Consider the following 24,916-nt stretch of genomic DNA (forward strand, 5'->3'; position numbering starts at 1 on the left):
TTTGCGGAACTGGACCTGTCTGACTCTGCAGGTATACAGACATCACCTGCACCCCAAAAGCTGAAGTCAGAACTACTGTCACAGTGAATCATAGGCTTTACTGGACTCAACTAAATTATTTAACGCCGTGACATGGTATGTGAACTCAGTTCAGCCCACAGCCCTGAAAGAGTATGGCAGAAACTGCTCTCTAAAAATATCTCAGAAGCTGTTAAACTCATAACATTTAATTATAGACTCAAAATTAAAATTATAGGCTTAAAATTGTCCTTTTTTACTTTCCTCTCTCTCTTTCATTTACTTTTGGGTGATTAATTTGCTGCTGAGGCTTATAAACTGGCAAGCAAAATATGGAGAATATCGCCCCCTTTAGGGCAACAGAAAAATAAAAAAAACATCACATAAAATCAAAAAATGAAGTCAAAGACTATTTTAGTCATCCAAACTGACACCTCCAATAATATTAAAGAGGCATTGCATAATACTGAGAAGATTGTATAATAATATTCTACAGACACCGCATTTAAGCACCACAATGATCTGGTCAAATGTTGGTCAAAAACGTATTATTAGTAACATTAGTCAACTACATTAGTTAACATGGACTAAAATTTTTTGTTAAAAGTTCTTTTATAAAAAAAAGTACCTTATTAATCTTATTTAATGTTAATTTAATCATTTACTAATGCGTTATTTAAATCACAAATTGTGTTTGTTAACATTAGTCAATGATCTGTGAACATTAAGAAACAATGAACCACTGTATTTTTATTAACTAACATTAACAATGATTAATAAAGAGTGTAATAAATGTATTGTTCATTGTTCGTTCATCTTATTATTTGTGTACTTTTTTGGAAAATAAAATGTATTTTCAGCTCTTGTTTTGTTTTTCTGCTGTTTGAACAGTTTAAAAACACATTTCAAATAAATATTTTACCAAAGTAAAATATAAGAGAAGGGCTATGTAATGCAGTATTATTTTAGTATCATTTGTATACTATTATATTTTTTTGTTAAAAAATGAATTAGATTTGATTTTTTATTCGTTTTAATTTAAATTTTTAAGTTTCAGTCATTTTGTTATGTTTTTGTTTTTTAATGTGTACACTGTTGTTTGAAAGTTTGGAATCAAATAAGTTTTTTACAGTTTCTTACACATTTATTTGATCCAGAAATATTGTGAAATATTATTTTAATGTAAAATAACTGTTTTCTATGTCAAAATATTTTAAAATGTAATTTATTCCTGTCTGAATTTTCACCATCATTACTCCAGTCTTCAGTGTCACATGATCCTTCAGAAATTATTCAGTAACACTTTACAATAAGGTTTATTAGTTAAGCATTAGTTAATGTATTAACTAACATGAACTAACCATGAGCAATACATTTGTTACTGTATTTACTAAACTTTATTAACATTAGTTAACAGAAATACAGTTGTTCATTGTTTGTTCATGTTAGTTCACACTGCATTAACTAATGTTAACAAAATTTTAATAATGTATTAGTAAATGTTGAAATTAACATTAACAAAGATTAATAAATGCTGTATAAGTGCAGTTCATTATTAGTTCATGTTAACTAATGTGGTTAACTAATGTTAACTAATGAACCTTATTGTAAAGTGTTACCAATTATTCTAATATGCTGATTTATTATCAATGTTGGAAACAGTTGTGATATATTTTTTTCAGGATTCTTTAATAAATTTATTTAAAATAGAATTCTTTTGTAACAATATAAAATACCATTTAAACGTTTGTGATCAGTTTTTGAAAGAAATTAATACTTTCATTCAGCAGAGATGTGTTAAATTGATAAAAAAGGGATAGTAAAGACTTTTATCCATGAAAGAATCCTATAATCCTTTTAACATTGATAATAAAAGTAATAAATCAGCATAATAGAATGATTTCTGAAGCATCATGTAGCACTGAAGACTGGAGTAATGGCTGATACAAATTCAGCTTTGCATCACAGGAATGAATAATATTTTAAATACATTCAAATAGAAAACCATTATTTTAAACTATAATAATATTTCACAATATTACTGTGAATTCAGCCTTGATGAGCATAAGAGACTTCTTTAAAAACATTAAAAATCTTACTGATCCCAAACTTTTGAATGGAAGTGTAAATAGTTTTATTTGGTTGTTTAATTTCGGCTTTAGTTATTGTGCTTAAGTATTCTAAAAAAAAAAAAAAAAACTTTTTTACAGATATATTTTGTTTTTAACTGATTTCAGTGAATTTCAAGTATTAAAAAAACTTGGTCACAGGCATATTTTATGTTAACATAGCAGATCACAGTAACCTCTCATTTAGAGGTCAAATGTCACCATATAACAATTCATCTTTGTTTGGGAAACATTTGCTGTTTCACCCCCTGCGCCAAGGAATCTTTTCCAAAGACATATTGTTTCAGTTGAGTATGTCTACATGTTTGTTGTCATTGCAAAGGCATTACCTGCTATAATCTGTAGCTGTGAATGAATTAACTAGCCTACTGCTACAAACATAGGGTTAGGCTACTGTTTGTCTGTCACATGCAGTTGAGAACATTATGTCACAGAGTGGATTTTTTTTTTCTTTTTCATATTCGAACATTTTGATTGAGCGGCTGCTCTTTTATGTAGGCCTGCATGCGTGGTTATGTCACCAGTCTGTCAGTCTTTGGCTTTTGTAATACTAATTTGCTCTCATTGTTGCAGCGGATGTCTCGCCTCCTCGTGAATTAACAAAAGCTTTTAGAGGGTATCCCAGCATCGCCCGGCTGTCTCCCGGGGAAACGTCCCGGGTAAACAAGAGGCAATCTCCGCGCAACCAAGCGGGCAGCAGCAGCTCTCGTGTTGTGATTGCTGAAATTGGCGCGACACGTCCATCCACCTCAGAGCAAGACGAGCGGTTTGCTAAAAACAAACTCTCTTACACCGAGGCACCGGTTCAACTCAAGTGGCTTAAAAGGTAAAAATGAACTTTATTTTGACTTAAAATATATTTGTGTTTGACTGACAAACTCAAGGACTGAGTGATGGATAGGAAAGGAAAAATGCGGCGCGCCACTTCGGCTGGGTACCGTTTGCCGGACCGACCCAATGGTCCTCTCGCTTCTCAGTCTTCGGTCTCAGTGTTCAGGCATTCAGCGGGTAGGACACGAAACACCGGTGAGACACCGGCGCAAGACGATGATACCCGAGATCCGGTAAAGCAGGACCAGGTTTGGAGAGAGTTTGTGCGCGCTGAGAGAACCGGTGTGAAAGAATGGTAAGAAAGAAAGTTGTAGCTATTCACTTTCTTAGAAATTTCATGGCGTTGCCGTTTTGTTTCTCACTTTCTCTGGAGTTACGTTACTAATCTTTCTTTCACCTCTTAAATGTGGCATTGTTTGACCCGTCATTTGATACGGGATGGATTGTGGTTGACCAGGCGCCCCCTGGACGGTGTGCGTTACGGTTACTCATCTCTTGTTCTTTACCAACAACTATATATTTACAGTCGTGGTTACTGTACACAAAACCACTATCATGTAATAAAACGATCACAATTTCGCTTCTAAATCATTCATTGCATCGTATCGTCTGGAGATAAGAGAGCATCATGTTGTAAAATGCTTCATGGTTGTTTTATCACAGGGAGAAGAACTGGAGTTTCCTGATGAACTTTGACCAGCTGGTAAGAAACACTCTTATCAGTAATGACAATGTTTTTTTTTTTTGTGCAATATTGTTAAAATGTAAAGCCAGTTAACATATAATGCAAATATAAACTACAATACTGTTTAAAAGTTTGGATCAGTAAGATTTTTTGTATTTTTTTTTCTCAGCAGGGATGAATTAAATTGATCAAATGTGTCAGTAAATACATTTTTATGGTTACTAAAGATGTACAAATCAAATAAATTCTGTTCTTTTTAACTATTTATTCATCTAAGAAACTTGAAAAATTGCTTCACGATTTTCAGAGCAGCCAATTGGCATATTTGAATGATTTTGAAGGCTCATGTGACACTGAAGACTTGAGTAAAGACGGCTGAAAAGGGCTTTGCCATCACAGGAATACTTAAAAAAAAAAAAAAAAATGAAAACTAATAATGAAATTAAAAACAAATTGTAATAATTTTAGAATATTACAACTTTAACTGCATTTTTTATTAAATTAATGCAGCTTGGGTGAGCATAAGAGACTTCTTTCAAAAACATTAAAAAGAATTTACGGACACCAAGCTTTTTTTGTCTTCTGGGAAACATTTAAGAATCTTGTGTAGCTTCTGAAAGGCAGTACTAAAAAAATATATTTAGGCAAAATAAGAAAAATGTACACTCTGTTCAAAAGTTTACACCCCTGTCTCCTAATATACCGTGTTTCCTTCTGAAGCATCAGTAAGCATTTGAACCTTCTGTAATAGTTGCATATAAGTCCCTCAGCTGTTCTTAGTGCAAAAAGATGGATCTCAAAATCATACAATTAGTTTTGGAAAGGGTTCAAAGACACAAAAATGCTGAAAAACCAAAGAATTTGCAGTTTAAGACAAACAAGGAACTACTATCACTAAACAAACAAACAAAAAAACAGCTGTGGATCATTCTGGTAACAACACAGTATTAAGAATCTAGTGTATGTAAACTTTTGAACAGGGTAATTTTTTTTTAAATTCATCTATTATTTTCTCTTGTGGACTATATGTAAACATCTTTTATGTAAGATATCTTATTCAGGTCAGTACTAAATAAAAAATAACATGCATTTTGTATGATCCGTCTTATTTTGGTTAAATAATTAACATTTTGCATTATATTAAAGCTATCACTTATCTTTATTTTTAGTTGAAGTATCAGTTTTCATGATGGAGTACCTCAAGCTGCATGCTAATTTAGTTGTATTTCCCTTGTCACTCTCACAGGGTCATCCACGTACAGAAACTCCTCTCCCCAGCTCTGTGTCTTTATACTCCGACAGAGTCCCAAACACCAGTAACCAAACGTTCGGCAGTGGCCTGTACACTGATCTGGGCAAAGAGCTGATTCGCCTGGACAATCTGCTGACCCTGACAGCGAACCACCGCAAGGCCAAAAGGAACCCAGAGATGCAACCCTGCTGAGGTTTACCAGGCACAGGATGTGTTCAAAACACTCTCCAGTGTATTAGCAGTGATTTGTTGCCTTCTCTAGAGAACTTCCCTTGGGTTGTTCTGTTTGTCTTGCCTTTATCTATATACATAGACAAACTCAAGAGTGTTCAGTGGGTGACAGTTTGTTTGCTGGATGTATTTTTCTTCTCTGGACAGCCCAAATACCAGCTGCCAACCTGTGTATGTATGCGTGTGTTTGCTGTTTGTTTTAACAGTGTGCTAGATTTCATGTTGACATCTCTCAGAGTACTGTAATATGCTGGTGGAGGGAGTAAAGATGACCCTGTTTTTAGAATATATACTATTTGCATATTCATTTTTTAGATGAACGCAGTAAGCATATAAATGCAAATTAGGTACAGAACTGGATTATAACTCTCTTAGATCAAAGAGATTTATGTTTCTGTAGTTGAAAGGCTTAGATTTGTTCGCATCTCAAGAGAAAAGAGGAATTAGATATGTCAGGTAATTCTCCACAGTTAAGTTTACAAATAGTCCTAGCCAATAGAGACAGTTTATCCGTGGAACATTAGGAGGATTAGCTGGAATATTTTGCCAAGACCTTCTACATTTGTGATGTTTTAAAAATAATTTATGCCAAATTATATTCCAATAAAGTTTTTCTCCTTTTGAAACAGCTACACCGTGTGCCGTCTTTATGGCCAAGAATGTACGATCACAGTCAAAACAGTTTCAAAACACTTTCACAAATCAAATCTTTGAGAGAAAGAGAAATGAAAATACATTTGGGAAATGACACAGGCCAGATCACTGAAGCTCCAAACGGCTTGAACTTTTTATTTCCTGTTAATTTGATGTGTATAATTGTGATTGAGTTGAAATTTGAGGAAGTTTAGGAATGCTGAGGAGTCACATTTAAGGTTTCAGTACAGCCAGGTTATTTCTCATGTGGACGTTTCTCATTCGAGATAAAACGCGCCCTCGTGTGGATGAATTTGCTTTCTTAATATCAACAAGTGAAAATTTACTTCATAATGTAGTTGCACCAACAAGAGGTCGCTGTTACACTCTTTCATTAGGAGGTTTTCTTGCATTAGTGCTCCTTGCGCTACTTCAAAATTGGTTTGAGAATAAATTCATAAAGGACTTTTGAGAATAAACGATTTTATGAATACACCAGAACAGCTGTATTTTAATTTATTGTCATATATATGATTCTTTATTTGATTAAACTCATAAATAAACAAAAATACACTTCAAATTATAATAAAAATAAAGCATATTCAATAGATATATACACCACTCTGCGGCAACATGATTCCCTTTCAGTTCAGTTCAGTTCAGTTCAGTCAACTCACATTCATTACAGCAAACATTTTGTTTGTAAAGTATGTTGAGTGAACTAAAAAAACTAAAAGCCGAGTGATGTTATGTGATTTTTCTGTGATATGTGGTGGGTGTGTGAACGATATCCACCGGAGGATATTTGCATTATTCCGTGTGCCGCCGTTCGTGGGCGAGACAGCGAGAAGAGAGGCTTATGGGTAAAGACTGCTTGCTGTTGTCGTCGACGTTAGTGATGATTCACTTCAGGGAATCGGTTCTTTTGAACAACACATGTCAAAGAATCGTTTGCATAAATGATTCACTGATTGTTTTACGTCATGACGCAATTTCGTCACCACATGGTTCTTGATACCGTAGCATGGCATATTTCCTACTGTATAACCGTCAGATAAGTAATTTATTGCAATTTTATGTGTTTCCATTCAAGTTTCATTAGTAATTAGAACTTAAATCAATGTATTAGTTGCTAAGTCGAAGAACAGCTCAGGCGAATCGTTTGGAATCATTTTTGTGAGTCGAATCAACTGATTCATTTAAAAAGTTTCGAGTCAAAAGAACGATTCGCTCACGGATCGGACATCGCTAGTTGATGTCAGAGAAACGAACTCGAGGCTCGAGCTACCTGCTGGAATACCGAAGAACCGATCCGCGGAACTGGCGGGAGCGACCCAATCCACTAACGACATGCGGAAACACTTTAGGAAAGCGCTCGCAAGTAACTTAAAATAACTAAATCTATTAGGAATTATTAATAATAAGCATAAACCGCACTGGTTCCGTTTCACGCAGTGTGTTGCAGGAATGCGTTGGAGTTTGTGGTCAACAGATGCTCGCCTTTGAACAACAGCAGCGTTGTTTATGAACTGGGGAAGATTTGAAGTCAGGCTCAGCCAGTCCGGAGCGCCCGGGAGAGGGGGAGAGGAGACGAGGGGAGGGAGGAGAGAGGCGGGGAGGAGAGGAGAGGAGAGGGGCGCCCAGAAAACGCCCTGCTGCTGAATCCTCTCAAAATTAAAACTTTATCGCGCCTTTGACGGTACGCTCGCATTAAAGGATGGGAAGTTTGATTCCGCTCACTTGTTTAAAGTGACCGCTTCATAGATACTTTTGAGGGGGGAAGTTTGGAAAGGCTCAATTGTTCCCATTGGATTATTTTTTTCGCTTTATTCTGGACAAGCCCGGGGTACTTTTTGGAGGGCGGCGAGTCGGAGGCTGTCTAGGCCCGCTGCTCGACAACTTGAAAGAAGATATCGTATCTTTAATGTGAACCAGAAAAGTTGGCCAGATCGCTCTTCGTTGCTCAGTCTGGCGCCAGGACAAGGCAAAAATGTCGCTCGGAGCGGAGAGAAGGATGGAAAACCGGCTGAGACAACTGGAAGCCATGCTCAAAGAGCCGCGGTCTGCGATCAACTTGGAAAGTTTGCTGGTAAGTTCACCGTCCCTTTTCATCAATGTTTAATGCGCCTCGAAGATCCGTTGCCTAGTGACACTGAGGGTAAAAAAAAAAATAGCAACAACCTAACCGCGATGTTGCATTGCAGAAATGAACAGTCAACTGTGAGGGAGCTCAGTCAGTGTGCACGTTGATGTCTCTTTTAATATCATCGGTATTTGTACATAAACATCGCCTCACTTCGTTCTTTCCTTATCAATAACTTGTGGATATAATCTCCGCGTATAAAAGTATTCTCACGTACACTTGCCATATTTGAATAACTCTGCTGCGTCAAGTTCTGAGTTCATCTGTTGCCTCGCTCCAAATATAGTAATATTGTTGGCCTGCAACATGACAATTTCGTAATTCCCCCTTCCTGCTGTTGATGGCTTGTTTGGTTCTGGAAGTAGACCGTGCTATTAACTGGCCTGCAGGTGAAGGTATTGGACGCATATTTCTGAAAGCAGAAATATTCACAGATTGATGTAATCTTTTCAAAGTGCACTTTGAATTTTTTATTTTTTAGGCGAACTTATAAATGAACGTTCAATGCCCTTCGTTTTGTGTGTGTTTGTGGGCACATGTACAGCTCAGTTGGTGCCAAGTGATAATATCTCCCGAGCTTGTCAATCGGTTTATGTCTGACCTAGCTGTTGACGAAAACACAAGATAGGCAGAATGCCAGAAGTTAGATAAATCTGACAAAACCCTCTTTTTGTAGACAACATCAAACATAAAAGTGCAAAAAACTACACCATGACTATGCCATATAATCAAATTCTAATCAAAGTTTCTTTTAGAGGTCTATGATTGTAAATTATCCTATTTGAAAGCAATAGAAATGTGACCCTGGACCACAAAACCAGTCATAAGGGCACTGTTTGGCTGAGATACAACTATTTGAAAATTTGGAATCTGAAGGTGCAAAAAAAATCTAAATGTTAAGAAAATTGCCTTTAAAGTTGTACAAATGAAGTTTTTTTAATTAAAAATTAAGTTTTGATTTTGATATATTTACGATAGGAAATACAAAATATCTTTATGAAATGTGATCTTTACTTAATATCCTAATGTTTTTTGGCATAAAAGAAATATTGATAATTGAGCCAAAATATACCTGTGCTACTTACAACTGGTTTTGTGGTAATGCTTAACATAATTTTTTTCAATGACTCAAACTATTAGACAGCCGAATAGCCCTTATAATGGCATAATATTATGTGATATAGCCTAATAAATTAAATTATAGCAAATAAAGTGTGCTTAAACAACTTTTTTAAAGTTTAGAGTCAACAATAATGCGGGATTAGTAAGATCTTTACTGTTTTTTTTTTTAAGTTTCTGATGCTCATCAAAAATACAGAAAAATGTGTAATATTGTCAAATATTATTACAATGTAAAATAAAGTTTTTTCTATTTTAATATACATTCAAATCTATTTTAGTCCTGTGATCAAGGCTGAATTTTCAGCATCCTTACTCCAGTCTTCAATGTCACACAATCCTTCAGAAATCATTGTAATATGTTGATTTATTATCAATGTTGGAGAAAGTTGTGCTGCTTAATATTTTTTTTTTTAAACCTGTGATACTTTTTTTTAGTATTCTTATAGTATTCATATTCTTCTCAATAAAAAGTTAATAATAAATAAACAGCATTTACTTAACATAGAAATCTTTTTTTTAACAATATACACTACCGTTCAAAAATTTGGGGTCAGTAATTTTTTTTAAAGAAATTTATACTTTTATTTTGCAAGGATGTGCTAAATTGATCAAAAATAGCAAATACTTATATTGTTCAAAATGATCAAACATTGATAATTCTTCTAATAAATCAGCATATTATAATGATTTCTGAAGGATCATTTGACACTTAAGACTGGAGTAATGGCTGATGAAAATTCAGCTTTGCATCACAGGAATAAATTATATTTTAATGTATGTTAATATAGAAACCATTATTTTATATTGTAATAAAATTTCACAATATTACTGTTTTTTCTGTATTTTTGATCAAATAAATGCAGCCTTGCTGAACATAAGAAGAAATATAAAAAAAAAAGAGAAGAAAAAAATGAACCACAACTACGTTATTGACAAAAGCAATACTGGTTGTTGACAGATACCAATAGTTTTATCACTAGTTAAATCCTAAATTTGATAGTTAATGCTTAATTGTCTAATTTCTTCAACACTAATGACACTAAACAGAACAAAAAAATTATGAAAAATTCTGATTAAAACTGACATAAAGTCCCACCCCAAACTCTTGCCATTGGTTGAGTCAGAGTTGTTGTGTTGGGCTGGTTGTGATGCATAAACTAACATCATGATTTGACAGAACAGCAGTGCTCACTTTTCAGCGAATCTAGCCTATTAATGGATTACTTAGATTTTGGATAAGATAAGAAAGTATTTGCCTAAAAGAAAGTATTTTATATCAGATTAATTACACAGATGCATGAAGTAATTGTGAAACTTACCTCATAATAAATGAAGTGATTCATTTGAGGCAGTCAGGGAGGCAGTTCTTTTGGTACTGAATGTTCCTGCATGCCTAAAGTCTATGTATAATGTCAGATCTGTGTGACTGATTAATGTTAATCTGGTCCAAAACCAAACAATACTCCGCAGACGCTTGATGAAGCATGATTTGTCTCACTGTATCTGGGCCAGAGTTTGGTCTAAACTCGGAGCAGATATCTAAGAAAAAAAGATATGGGTCATCCTTTCTGAGAGAATTTGTGTGTGTGTGTGTGTGTGTGTGTGTGTGTGTGTGTGTGTGTGTGTGTGTGTGTGTGTGTGTGTGTGTGTGTGTGTGTGTGTGTGTGTGTGTGTGTGTTGAGAGAGCTGGTGACAGAGTTTCTCCACAGCTGAAGAATGTGTGTGTTTCCTGAGGAGGAGATGAGCAGAGGAGAAGTGGGAAGCAGTGAGTGGGAGTGAACAGGCTTCACTCTCTTTCTGTCTTTCTCTCTGCCATTTTTAGCTCAAGTCCCTCTCTGGTTTAGCTCAGGGCAGGAGATAGCTCTGTGTGAGAGTGTTTCACTGTAACGAGATGCTTCTAGAAAACACATCACAATATTTCCATTTCCTTAGTGCACTATGTGAACTTCCTTCCAATAAGAAGTTGAGAATGCAAACACTTCTTATCCCTGAAAATACAAATATTCTCTTTGCGTCTGGCTTATAAACTCTTAAACTTGTCATTAATTATAGCTCAAGCTGATTACTGTCAGTTATCCAGCATAATGCGATTGATTTCAAGCCTTTAAACCAAGTATTTCAGCCTGAGATTATACCAGCTTTGGTCAGTCTATGTGTGTTTGGCAGAGTGATGCCAAGTGAATTCATCAGGAATTTTCGGAATTTTCCAGGTATGTTTCCAAAGGCACTTTTCCACATTTACGGTGTAATGTAAGCCTCCTTTTTTACTGTGATTACTATGTTGTCTTATTGCCACTCTGGACAATTTTAACCCTGCACTTCAGGCCCAAAAAAATGGTCCCAAAAGTTCTTGATTTCCATAAGTATGAAATGTATACATGTTTTTGGTCGACTGATATAGTTTATTAATATATTGATGTTGGTTTATTATAGTTTATTTAAAAAAAAAAAGTAAATAACACATGTATAACAATTGTAAGCAAAATTTAATATTTATATATTTGACCCTGGGCCACAAAACCTGTCATAAAGGTCATTTTTTTTAATTAAGATTTATAGATCAGCTTAAAGCTGAATGAATAAGCTTTCCATTAATGTATGGTTTGTTAGGACAATATTTGGCTGAGATACAACTATTTGAAAATCACAAATCTGAGGGTGCAAAAAATCAAAATATTGAGAAAATTGCTTTTAAAGTTCTTAGAAATGCATTATACTAATAAAAAATAAGTTTTGATATATTTACGGTAGGAAATTTACAAAATATCTTAATGGAACAAGATCTTTACTTATTATCCTAATGATTTTTGGCATAAAAAATAAATAATTTTGACCCATACAATGTATTGTTGGCTATTGCTACAAAGACACTTGTGCTACTTAAGAGTTTTTTGGTCTAGGGTCACACATAGTATTTTTCACAAATATAGAAATGGTTAGAAACAGTGAGTGTCACTTTAACTAGGGCTGGGTAAAAATATTGATTTCACGATTTTAATTGATTCTTTTTTTTTTTTTTTTTTTTACAAAACAATATCGATTCTTGGCTCTGAAGAATTGATTAGTCTAGCCTGTTCTCAGTTAATGAACGTAGTGCACCTCCCATCCAATAAATCAGAATAAGCTTTGTGCTTGGTTAGTTGTCTTATGAAATATAGTCTCAGATTTTAAATTCTATGCATTTCTATGCAGTATTCATACAATAAATGCAATTTTGGTGTGGTTTAATGTGGAGTGACGGATTGTTGTATCGCCTCAGTTCAAGAGAAGCGGCAACGCAAAGTTTAAAGATCGTCTCCTCCACTTTAATACCAGTTTCAGCATGAAATAAACTTGAATGAACATCCAAAGGTATGTTAAAAAGAGTAAAACTAACCCAAATACGTGTCCTGTCTCATATAATCACTCAATCAGTGTTTCAGCCATGCAAAGACGTCAGTGTAATGGCTTGTAAACAACGTCATGTAATGTCACATTTACCTCAGAAAAAAATATTCGGTAGCCATAAACTCATTACTCAGCTTGTAAAATGTACTCTCCTATTATAATTGTCATTGTGACTTTATTATTATAAAAAATTAATTAGGTGTAATTTAAGCATTTGTATACAAATCAGTTCACTTTAACCTGTAATATTAAAGTAATGTATATTTTACAGCATTATATGAGTTTTTTTTTCTTGAGAAAATTTGGCGTGTACTGTACCTGATATATATCCAAAATAATCAGTATCGAATTTGAATCTAATCTAATCAAATAGCAAGCTTGTAAATCAGAATCTAATCAAATTGTTTAGTTTGTGTCAAAACCCAGTCGTAACTTAATACCAGCGGAAAATGTAAAGCTGCGATTTTCTAGGCTGATAAGATTAGGAACTACACTCCCATTCCGGCGTAATAGTCAAGAAAGTTTGTTGCCGTAATATGGACGCAGCAGGCGGAGTAATATCACGCAGCGCCTGAAATTAGTTCCCAGCTAGGTTAGCATTTCCACATGTGCTGCGTGATATTACTGTGCCTGCTTTGGCCAAACTTCCTTGAATATTACGGCGGAATGGAAGTGTAGTTCCTAATCTTATTGGCCTAGAAAATCGCAGCTTTATATTTTCCGCCGGTATTAGTACATGATATAACTACAGAAGAGTCAAGTTTTAAATAGGACAAATATCGAAACTTGTTGGTCATTTTTGAACGCGATGGTATTGGTCTGATAGGATTCAATGATCTATGCTAAGCTATGCTAAAAGTGATATCGCCAGAATAGGAGAACGGCTGAATGGATTTCAAAACGGTAAAACTCAACTTATTAACTCTGGGGGGAGTTGGAGAATGAGCCTATTTCCAAAAAAAGTGGAGTGTTCCTTTAAGCTATGAAACTGGATGCAGGATGTTTTAATGTTACAAAGATCTCTTATATGCCAAAAGATCAAGGCAAATTTGATTTCTCATGTCATCACCCCTTTAAACAAATTCCTAATATCTGATTTGACTGTATATTGATCGACAATTATTTACATGCGCAATTACAACAGAAATACACTGAATTTTGCATACAGTCTGTCCAAGTATTCTTGGCATAATGGAATATTTGAAGGATTAGATTCATTTTTTGGAGCAAGTACAGAACAATATGGCAAATTGTAGTCCATTTAATGTGTATAGATGCTGTAGAAAGCCAAGATACAAGTGCATTTGTTCAGCATTATGGAAGTAGCGACAGTTTTTTTTTTTTCTGTATTGTGATGTACATCTGAATGTAACCGATTATAACAGGGCAAGGTTTTGGTTCAATCCATTGGTTGGTGATTGGATAGAAGCAAATCTGAATGTGAGCCTACAGCTGATTGTATAAAAGGGGGTGCGTTTATGAGGATAAAATGATTGGCGAGGTCCAGTATGCACTAGCAGAGAGAAGTGTTATTTAAATAGAATTGCACTATGATAAAAAAATGAACATAATATGAATAAATCACACACAATAAGATCAACAACATGCTTTTAGAAAATTGCATGCAAAATTGTTTTAGTCTGACGAAAATCAAACTTTTAATGTGGTCTCTGTTACAATATTCAAATCCAGATGTGACCTGTTAAACTAAAAATTCAGAAATGGCAACCACTCCAACATTCCAGAGAGTGGATTTCTCCACTTCACCTGAAGATGATGTCATCTTGATTATGTAATATTCCTCCTAAATTTAGAAGGCAGCAAGCTTTAAACTTCCTCTATTATAAACATTTTAACCACATTTTAACAAATGATCTTTAATGCTCAGCATGATGGAAGATCATTAAGCTGGTTCTAGTGTACAGTTAAAACTGCTGCTTTGAAATGGCCAGGTGGCAGTGTGGTCTGAGAGAAAGGGCAAAGGTCAGTCTCAGGAGGGAAGGTTAATGAATAACCTGTCTGTCATTTATTTAGTGGCTGTCAGAAAGGCAGCGCTTATGCAGATAATTGTAGCACATGCAATCCCAAGCTAACCGTAAAACCAGACTGCTATTCTTTATTCCTAAAAATTAGGTCTTGTGTTGCTCTGGATTGGGTCAAAGTGGAATGTTTCAGTTGCTGGGTGTTTTTTAGACACTTAGTTTGCAACCCTGAATAGGTCTGGCTAAGATAACCAGCGGTCACGCTGTAGCCTGGAATGTTGATGGGCCTTATCTCTGTTCCCTTCTTCCCTTGAGGTGTGTGGATAGCGTCTGCTCATATAGTTTGTGTGTTTATGTGGTTGCAGTGGGTCGGAGATGCTGACCACAGTGTTCAAATTCCACCCTTGTTCCGCACATGCACATTAGACCCGTGTTTTGTAACACAAAGCTTGCAAATAAGCTACTTTTTCGGGTGACCTTTTTATTTTAATTAAAAATTAAGTCATTGCAAACATTTACGAGGTGTATAGAATATTTCCCAAAGGATCACATTAAAACTTTTCTTTATCGTGCCTTCATGATGTATGTTTAAGGCTATTTAAATCCTTTTAAACCAATCTTTCAGACTCTTAACGCTCAAAGTTTTATCAAAAGAGATTGTGTAGAGACCTGTGATGGGGGGAATTAAGAAAAATCAAGGTAAATATGAGTTGTCATTCAAATATTTATATTGTGGCTTAGCAAAATGATGCAAAAAAGTTGTAAAAAGATATTATTCATATTTTAATTTGATAAAATGCTGCAAGACCATGCTAAATTCATTCCACCATTTTATGCCAAATTGTTAAAGTGTTATTAGCATCACTCTCATTTCCACCACACAATGCTGTTGAACACAATGCATCATTGTTTTCTGACAGAATTCTCCTGTGATGCATGCAGGCATAATGCGCTGTTCATAAACAAACTAAATAAACTAGAGAGTGTGTAAAGAGTGTATTTTTTAGAGAGGTTTTTGTGTGTTCACAGGACCAAAAGTGCCATAGCTGAAGAAACGCCCATGGCTTCCTGTTTAGCAAAAAAAAAAAAAACACATTTTGAAGACATCTTATTACCTAGGTCTTTTCCATGCATGTTCTCCAAAAACAACAAACATCAATCAAACAAAAACCGTATGGGGACCAGTAAATATATATAATTTTTATTTGTACTTTTATTCCTCTAGGATGCATAATATGCTGTTCTTTTGCACTTTCTATTTATTAAATAATCCTAAAAAAAAGTATCACATTTTCCATAAACATATTCTGGGTAATAGTAAAACATTTTTCTTGAGCAACAAATCAGCATGTTACAATGATTTCTGAAGGGATCATGTGACACTGAAGACTGGAGTAATGGCTTCTGATGATCATTTTTGCATCCTACACCACCAGTCAAAAGTTTTTGAACCGTATAATTTTTAATGTTTTTTTAGCATCTTCTGCTCACCCATCCTGCATTTATCTGATCCAAAATATTTTTATTATTTAAACTAACTGTTTTCTATTTGAATATATTTTAAAATGCTATTTATTTCTGTGATTTCAAAGCTGAATTTCTAACAGCATTACTCTAGACAATTTTTTCAGGTTTCTTTGATGAATAGAAAGTTCAGAAGAACAGCATTTATCTTAAATAGAAATGTTTTGTAACATTATAAGTGTCTTTATCATCACCTTTGATGAATTTAAAGCATCCTTGCTAAATAAAAGTATTCATTTCTAAAATTTCTTTCCTCTCTCCCCCAAAAAAGAAAATTATACTGATTGCTGAAGGATCATGTGACTGGAGTAATGATGCTGAAAATTTAGCTTTGCTCACAGGAATAAATTGGAATAAAATTTTTTAAATATTTTCAAATAAGAAAAGTTTTTTTAAATAGTAAAAATATTTCAAAATTGGACTGTTTTTACTGTAATTTGGATCAAATAAATGCAGACTTGGTGAGCAGAAGAGACTTAAAAAAAAAAAAAAAAGTCTTTTGACTGATAGTGTATGTGCATTTTAAAATATATTAAAATGTAATTAAAAAAAAATGTTTCACAGTATTTCTGTTTTAGCTGTACTATTTTGGTCATAAAAATGCAGTCTCGTTAAGTATAAGAGACTTATTTCATAAACATTATTTTACCACAAACTAGGCATCTACTGTCTGAAAAGTATCGTAAAGGCATCTCGCTGTCTCTGAATCCATACTGTTACTGTAACTGTATCTATGTGCTGTTGTCTAACTGATCTCAGCTCCTGTATCTTACAGTAGCGTTACAACTGGCACGTCTTCCACGCTGAAGCAATAACACGAGCACGCACTCCTGTGAAAGCTGTTGTGTTTGTAAGGTTTATCCAGGAACATCTGGGATAAGCAGGAGTCCAGCTGGATCCTGATACTGTTATTGTTTGTTGTCATTGTTGGATCTTATCAGTCCGCAGCAGGTTTAATCTCATCTGGAGAGGATCTGTTTTGCAGCGGGAGAGGAGATGTGATTTCATGCCGCTAACATCCATACCTGTCCTGTGTTCTTCTTCTCTGCGGAATTTCTGTCCTGTGTTCTTCTTCTCTGCCGAATTTCATTGGATGCTGTGCTGATGAGGCCTCCCCATGTACTTGTAAACTTCCTGTGTCTTGTATTGGTGGAGCTGAGTGTTGTATTGTTTATGTCAACACCATTAGCAGGAGCTACTGTTTTGCTGGAGAATCCAAGAAGTCCTGCTTCTGTAGTGTGTGTGGCTGGAGGCAGTTTGTAATATGTCTCCGGAAGAATAACATATTACAAGTTTCTCTTTTTAGACATGAAAATTTTCTCAGGAATGATCAGGTTTCATGTCACCTGATATTTACATACTTTAAAGGGATAGTTCACCCAAAAATGAAAATTCTGTCAGTAATTACTCACACTCATGTCGTTCCAAACCTGTCAGACCTACTTCGGAAGACAAATTAAGATATTTTTTATGAAATCTGACCATTATATAGACAGCAAGGGTCCTACCACATTCAAGGTCCAGAAAGGTACCAAAAACATAGACAAAACAGTCCATGTGACATCAGTGGTTCAACTGTAATTTTATGAAGCTACTTTTGTGTGCAAAAAATCTACAATAACAAGTTTATTCAACAATTCTTCTCCTCTGTGCCACTCTGGTGCTATTTTGGAGAGTACCACGACACGTGTGCATGCTTTGATTGAACGTGATAGGACCCTTCCTGTCTATGGAGAGTCAGAGTACTCTCGAATTTCATCAGAAATATCTTAATTTGTGTTCTGAAGATAAACGAAAGTCTTATGGGTTTGGAACGACATGAGGGTGAGTTTTCATTTTTGGGTGAACTTTCCTTTTAACTTTTGGTGTAACTTTACATTTAAAGAATTGCTCCAAACATACTTTCTTCTGTGGAACACAAATATCAAACATTTGAAAAATATCCTAATCACTCTTTTAATACAATGCTGTAAGAAAGCTATGAAACTATCTTGCTAGTGTCGGTTTGGAACGACATGATGGTGAATAAATGACGACAGAATTTTTATTTTTGGGTGAACTAATCTTTTAATGAAATATAACTTGTTCTAGGTTCCTGAAATATGGTTTCGGTGAAAATTTGGGGTTGTCAAAAGGTTCTCCCTGGACACCTTCTTCTTAAAATAGAAATGGTGACTGAAATGAAAGGTTTGGCCAGTGTGGTTTCTTTATACCAGACCTCTTGGTATAAAAAACCAGAATGCATTAACCACATTGAAAACTGCCCAACAGTGGTTTCAGAAGTGATTTGAGGGCAAATGGAGCTTCACAGCAAAATGTGTTTTATGCCAAGCTTCAAAACCAGACAGGAGGATGTACACTGTAGTCCAGTCTAATGTTCGTCTGCAGTGTTATGTTGTTTTTATGGTATGGTATTGTGCTGCTGAGAAGTTCCACACCCTTGTTGTGTTTGTCATTAAGTTTTATCTGATAGGCATGCATGGTGGACGTGAGATGTGAGATGTGTCATCTTCAGGAGATGTGTGTTTTCAGGATCTCTGTGTAGTAGTGTTGAAGGAAAAGCCTCATTATACACCACCAGTCAAAAAACAGTAAGATTTAGGGGGCATTTTAGAAATTTGCTTTGCTTTGCCATCACAGGATTAAATTACATTTTTAAGCACACATATTTACTTTATTTGTTTTGTATTCATTGTAATATTTTACAATACATTACTATTTTCACTGTATTTTTATCCAATAAATTTGATACATAATGAAACGCATTATATACACTACCAGTCAAAAGTTTAAAGATTTTTAATGTTTTTTTAAAAAGTCTCTTCTGCTCACCAAGCCTGCATTTGTTTGATCCAAAGTACAGCAAAAACAACATTTTTTTAATATTTAACATGGCTGTTTTCTATTTGAATATATTTTAAAATGTATTTTTGAACTTTTCATTCATCAAAGAATCCTGAAAAAAAAAATCTGTTCTATTTCAGCTTTTTTTTTAAACAGCAAATCAGAATATTACAATGATTTCTGAAGGATCATATGACTGGAGAAGTTATGCTAGAAATTCAGCTTTGCAATCACAGGAATAAATTAAAATCTAAAATATATTCAAATAGAAATCAGTTATTTTAAATAATAAAAATATTTCAAAATGTTACTGTTTTTGCTGTACTTTGGATCAAATAAATGCAGGCTTAAAGAAGTGAGCAGAAGAAACTTTAAAACAATAAATAAATCAATCCTACTGTTCAAAAACTTTTGACTGGTAGTGTATATAATGCGTTTCGTTATATATCAGATTTATTTGATAAAAAATACAGTGAAAATAGTAAAGTATTGTGAAATATTGCAATGAATACATAACAAATAAAGTAAGTATTTGTTTAAAAATGTAATTTAATCCATGCAAAGCTACATTGTAAACAGCTTTACTCCTAGTCTTCAATGTCACACGATCCTTTGGAAAGCATTCTAATATGCTGATTTTGTGCTCAAGAAACATTTCTTTATTAATATCATCAATGATTACAACAGTTGTGCTGCTTAATATTTATGTGGAAACTCTGATACTTTTTGTCAGGTTTCTTTGAATAGAAAGTTCAAAAGAACAGCTTCATTTCATTTAAAAATCTATTGCAACAATAAAATGTCTTATGTGTGTATTTACACACTTTGATCACTTAAATGCATCCTTGCTGAATAAAAGTATTAATTTCATTAAAAAAACTGTATATACTTTGTAGATATTTAAGGTAGTCTGAACCAGTTTAATATTGATTTATTAATTTTGACAAGCTGTTTTCCATTTTGACTGAAACTGGTCGTTGTCAGTGTGATTTTATGAACAGATGTTTTGAATGTTCCTTGTCCGTGTCTTAATTTCCACTGGAATATTATGCTTTTGGCATGCACTCTTTGTTCGCGTAATCCTGCCTCTTTGTGCGTGGAAGGATAAGACACGTTTTAACTGGACTAATGGCATTAGCAAATTAGGCTAATTAAATCCTCTGACTAACTAACGCAGGATGGAGAGTGCCGTTGAACACTCTTCAGCAGTCTGTCAGGGCTGGTATGTGACGCTGACCAGCTTCATGCCTCGAGTTCACAGAGTTTCATTTAAATCAGATATCATTGATGATTTTTATTGCACTGGAAAACACTGCACTACATTCTACAGAGATCTGTCTGGTTGTCACAGTAATAAACACATGAGTTATGGAGCCTGCTGAATTTATGGGTGTCTTTGAGAGGAAGAGTGATGTGGCGTACCTCTCATCACATTCCTATCAAGCCTGAGTTCATGCGCGTCTATGTACTTTGCTTTCTGATCTCTGATTCTGAGGGTCGGAGATTCTGCTGACTGCTGTAATTCAGCATTAAATTGTTGATGGGCAGGTGTTTAATGGTTTAATGTAGCTCTAGTCACTTTTCATAAATAATGTATCATTTTTTAGTAGTTATAGGATCCCTCTGCAGTGAAACTGAAGTGTGGCATCTCCTCACACAGTGGCTCTGTTCCAAAACTTAGTGAGGCACCTTGTTGTCTACTATATACATAGGCATGCAGCGCTGTCTTAGAATTCAGGCAAAAGAGGCAATTATATAGCTTACCTTTGCAAACATCCTTTGAGTTTATGATGTCTAAAGTCCCTGATATACTCAGCACAAAGGGGTAAAAAGAAGTGCTGCACGCTTTTCTCTTAATAACAAAATGTACACTGATGTGTAAAAAATAGGACTTAAAGGGATAGTTGACCCAAAAATGAAAATTCTGTCATTAATTATTTAGACACATTCTTCAAGGGGTGTTCATGAGAGGTGAATTTGTTGAATAAAGTCATTATTTTTGTTTTCTTTCACGCTAAAAGTGTTCTCATAGCTTCGTAACATTACGGTTGGACCACTGATGTCACATGGACTATTTTAATCAGGGCTCGCAAAATCGCTAGCCCGACGTCCCGGGGCTATTGTGTTTTCCAGTCGGGCTACCAGAATGTGTCACTGGGCTGCCCGACGGGCTATCATAAAGTAGACTGCTCCTGCAGGACCTTAAAAACTCCTTAATTGAGTTGTATCAAATTTAAGGCCATAAAAAGTTTTATATATGTTAAATAGTATAAGAAAAGTCTTCATTATAATTTAGGAGGTCGCACATTTGGGGACGGAAAGACGAGAATCAAGATAGCGCTGGATTAAACTTCAAAAGGCAATGATGTCATTGAATAAATATGCACGCTGCACGTTTCAAAGTCAAAACGCGGCACGAATGTCTCTATATGAATGTATCTGAAGGGAACCGACTGTCCTCAGAAACGTGTCGTTGGCATTGTCATGTCATGCCTGATAAAACAGTGTTAATGGTGCTTTGTATACAGCCGTTACTAGGGAAACCGTAGTATTTCAGCGCTCCTAAAGCGCCCCCTAGTGACAGAATGAATTTTTATTTCCACATTTTTTTCAGCTGTTAATGGTCAAATGATTGCAATTATGGGCCTATGTTTTATGCAAAAAAGACAGTTGTAAAGGTGAAAGAAGTTAATGTGCCTTCTAAAAATCTAAACAATTAAGACAGTAATATATATGTTTTAAATAAATATAATAAATGATATACTCTTGTATATCATTTTAAATATAATAAATTATATACTTTTAATGGTATAAAGGCTGAAATTCCATTGTATAAGATATTTTGTTTTTGTGTGAACCTGTATCTGAATTATAAATCATGCCATTTTATGGCTTAATATTCTTCCGTACATTGTCCAGTCCTACTCATACTGTTCATTTTACTTGTGCAGCTCTTAAAAAGGGTCATAAATTCCCTTAAATTTATATTTAAAAATTCTGCAGATACGCCAAATAGTGAAATAAAATTCATTCCTTGATATTTGTTTATATTTGTGTATTGAAAACATTTTTGATTGACATTTACCCCCAGTTTCACAGACAAGGCTTAAACCTAGTCCTAGATTAAATGTAAATCTGAGCCGTTTCAACTGAAAGAAACTTGGACTGACTGATCTTAAAATATATCAATGCCTTTGTTTTGTCCCCAGATACACACCAGTATAGTTTCTTTTCTAAGGCACGGTTATAAAAATTACTTAAATGTCCTAATTGAACTATGGCCTAATCCTGGTTTAGGCTAAGCCCCATCTACAAAACCGGGCCTTAGACTCCTATCTGATTTTCTATATTTAAAAAAAAAAAAAAGTATTTTTTTATTTGGGCTAGTTAAATTATTTTCGGGCTACCAAAATCTGAAGAGTACCTGCCCGAAGGGCTACCAGAGATTTTGAAATTTTGCGAGCCCTGTTAATGATGTCCTTATTACCTTTCTGGGCCTTGAATGTGTCACTTGTGTTGCTGTCTATGGTGAGTCAGAAAGCTCTCGATTTCAAAAATATAAAAAATTTCTTAATTTGTGTTCCAAAGATGAACAAAGGTCTTATGGGTTTGGTAGGCCCTATGAAATTAATTTAAAAAAATTTTTTTCCAAGTTCTGTTTTTTTTTTTTTTCCCCCCGTTTGAATTTTTCTGGATTCCATTTTTCCATTTACATTTTTGTAGACTCTATTTTAATGGTTAAATTAAAAAAATATTAACCAAAAAGCATGTCTGTATAATTGAAAGTCATGCAACACACACAGTTTAACAGCAGTTTATTTAAAGTTTAACAAATTAAATTAAGGCCATATGAAATGTATTTTACTATTTTTGCTAAATTCTGTGTTTTACGTTCATTTTCTGGATTACATTTTAATGGTTTCATTAAATTTTAATAATCAAAGGCATGTCTGATTAATTGATTTCATTAAAAAAAAAAAAGAATTATTATTGTGTGTATTACTTTTTTCAGATATACTGTGTTGTGTGTTTACATTAAAATAAATTCTGGTAAATAATTTTTCTGGTTAACATTCCTTAAATAAAATTAATCGTCATTACATTGAGTAATATACTGTTGTCACAATTTCTTCAAGTTAAACCGAACTTTTTTTTTTTTGACGAGTTGCCGTGAAGACCTTCAAGCAGGGATGGAAATGAACTTTTTTGTCCACCGGCCAGTGTGGCTGGTGGATTTCAGAATCTACCAGCCACTAAATGTTTTTACCTCCCACTTTATGTTTTTAACCGACAATGTGTAGCTGCATGTGGAAATTAATACTACAAGATCTACTATACTTGAGCATTTATTTAATCTCAAGTCTCAATAAAATACTGACATTTTTTCTCTCTCTCTCTCTCTTACAAAACCAGGGATCAAAGCAAAAAAAAAAAAAAAAAAAACTTCTGACTTAAAATTTTTCCTCCAAAAAATCTTTGCCAAACACCATTCCACAGCCATACCTGTTACACACCCACTTTATAAGCAGTTTTTTCCTTCTTACAGTGCGTGTCCTACTAATTTAAAACATGTTGAAGCATCTTCTGATCAATAATAAAAAATTCTGATAAAAAATTAGCCTTGAGGTGATAATTGACTCATTAATGTGATTTACAGTGGCAGTTTCTTTTTACCTTTGTTATGGCACTTTTTTTTTATTAAATGTCATTATATGTCAATTAAAAAAAAATATTTATTATATTTTATTTTTAAAATTTATAATTAAAACAATTTAATAGCAAAATAAGACAACTATATTACCAATCATATAAACTTTGTATTAATAAAAAAATATTTGTACTACAGAGGTGGCACAAAGGAACACAATAGTGGCTTGTAGGTGCAATTTCAGACATTTAATGAGGCTCAGAGGTGGCATAAGTGCAAATAAATTCATGTTGAGATAAATGTATTAAATATACATTTTTTTTAATATAGAAATATTACGTTTTAAATGACTAAGTATACTTTACAATGACACTAAATCCACCAGCAGGTGGCAGTAAGACAAATTATTTGTTTGAAAGTCTGATTCATTCGGGAATGAAGCAAGCAAGTCTTTATGAATGGATAATAATGAACTGAAGATTAGTTCAAAACACGCTTGAATGAATGAAACACCGCTGTTTTGCTTTAAGAGATGCGCAGCGGCTGAGCTGTTACTCATTTAGAAATATTTTCATTTAAAGAAATAGAGTAAACTCAGGCAATAGAGATATAGTCAGACAACGCAAGTCATTTTATATTTTCTTGTTTTTGAACTGTTGTATTAAATCAATATTACATTTGCTTATTCCCTTAACAATTGTTTAAATCTGTCACTCTCCTTTTCGCGTTCTGTGGGCACACAGACAATGATCTATAAGAGAGCGCGCAAATGAGTCTCTCTTTCACTTTAAATAAGCAGGACTCAAAAGCACGTGCAAATGATAGATTCCAGTGTTTATTTATAACCGCACCGAAATTCTAGTTGTGCTCTGTGTTCTCTGCTAAATAACGAACTGTGAATGATGCCGAGATGATTTTTTGGTTTGCCGTTCAGAACAACAACAACAATGTATATACGTTTATACGTATACGTTTATATATGCACGTTACACATTTTTTTTGAAGGTGTGCCTCCGCTAAAAGTGTCCGCCGTCGTCTTCTTCTTCTTCGTGTATTTTAACGGCAGTTCGCAACCAACGTTAAGGTGCGTTACCGCCTCACGTCGTCCGGTTGAAGTATGTTATTAGGGCTGGGCGATTAATCGAAAAATAATCGAAATCGACATTCAGAACCTATAATCGTTAAAATTTTTCCAGGAAGATTATTTCAATTACTTTCCCTTTAAAAAACACAAGCGCTCCGTTACGTTATTCCGCCGACATGTCGATGGAGAGCTTAAACAGTATTTATACAGTAAAAAGTATTTACAGGATATACAAGGGTAATTTTATTTAGAGGAGATACTGCTTATTTTCTACTTTTAATATGAAAAACATTGAAAATTATTTATTTTGTTTCCAATAGTGCAAGTTATTTATTTTCACTAATTTAAGAAAAATGTGACTTTTCGTTTTAAGCAATGCTTGCTTTAATTTCAGTTGTTCAAC

At 34.3% G+C, this 24,916-nt stretch overlaps 2 protein-coding genes across 2 annotated transcripts in view; both read left to right on the forward strand.

Moving 5' to 3' along the window:
* The window catches only part of LOC141326412 (ciliary microtubule inner protein 5-like), a 49,765-nt gene extending 43,998 nt beyond the window's left edge, over positions 1–5,767 (forward strand). Inside the window, exons 3-5 of the mRNA XM_073835161.1 lie at positions 2,721–3,273; positions 3,642–3,681; positions 4,910–5,767. Of these exons, the coding sequence (XP_073691262.1) occupies positions 3,041–3,273; positions 3,642–3,681; positions 4,910–5,107 (471 nt within the window). The 5' untranslated portion in view covers positions 2,721–3,040 and the 3' untranslated portion in view covers positions 5,108–5,767. The remainder of the gene's footprint in view (positions 1–2,720; positions 3,274–3,641; positions 3,682–4,909) is intronic.
* A 1,289-nt stretch (positions 5,768–7,056) lies between these two features.
* The window catches only part of LOC141325263 (rho-associated protein kinase 2-like), a 60,933-nt gene continuing 43,073 nt past the window's right edge, over positions 7,057–24,916 (forward strand). The window contains exon 1 of the mRNA XM_073833831.1: positions 7,057–7,868. Within this exon, the coding sequence (XP_073689932.1) occupies positions 7,770–7,868 (99 nt within the window). The 5' untranslated portion in view covers positions 7,057–7,769. The remainder of the gene's footprint in view (positions 7,869–24,916) is intronic.

Source organism: Garra rufa, chromosome 2 (assembly GCF_049309525.1).
Source record: "Garra rufa chromosome 2, GarRuf1.0, whole genome shotgun sequence".
NCBI lineage: Eukaryota > Metazoa > Chordata > Actinopteri > Cypriniformes > Cyprinidae > Garra > Garra rufa.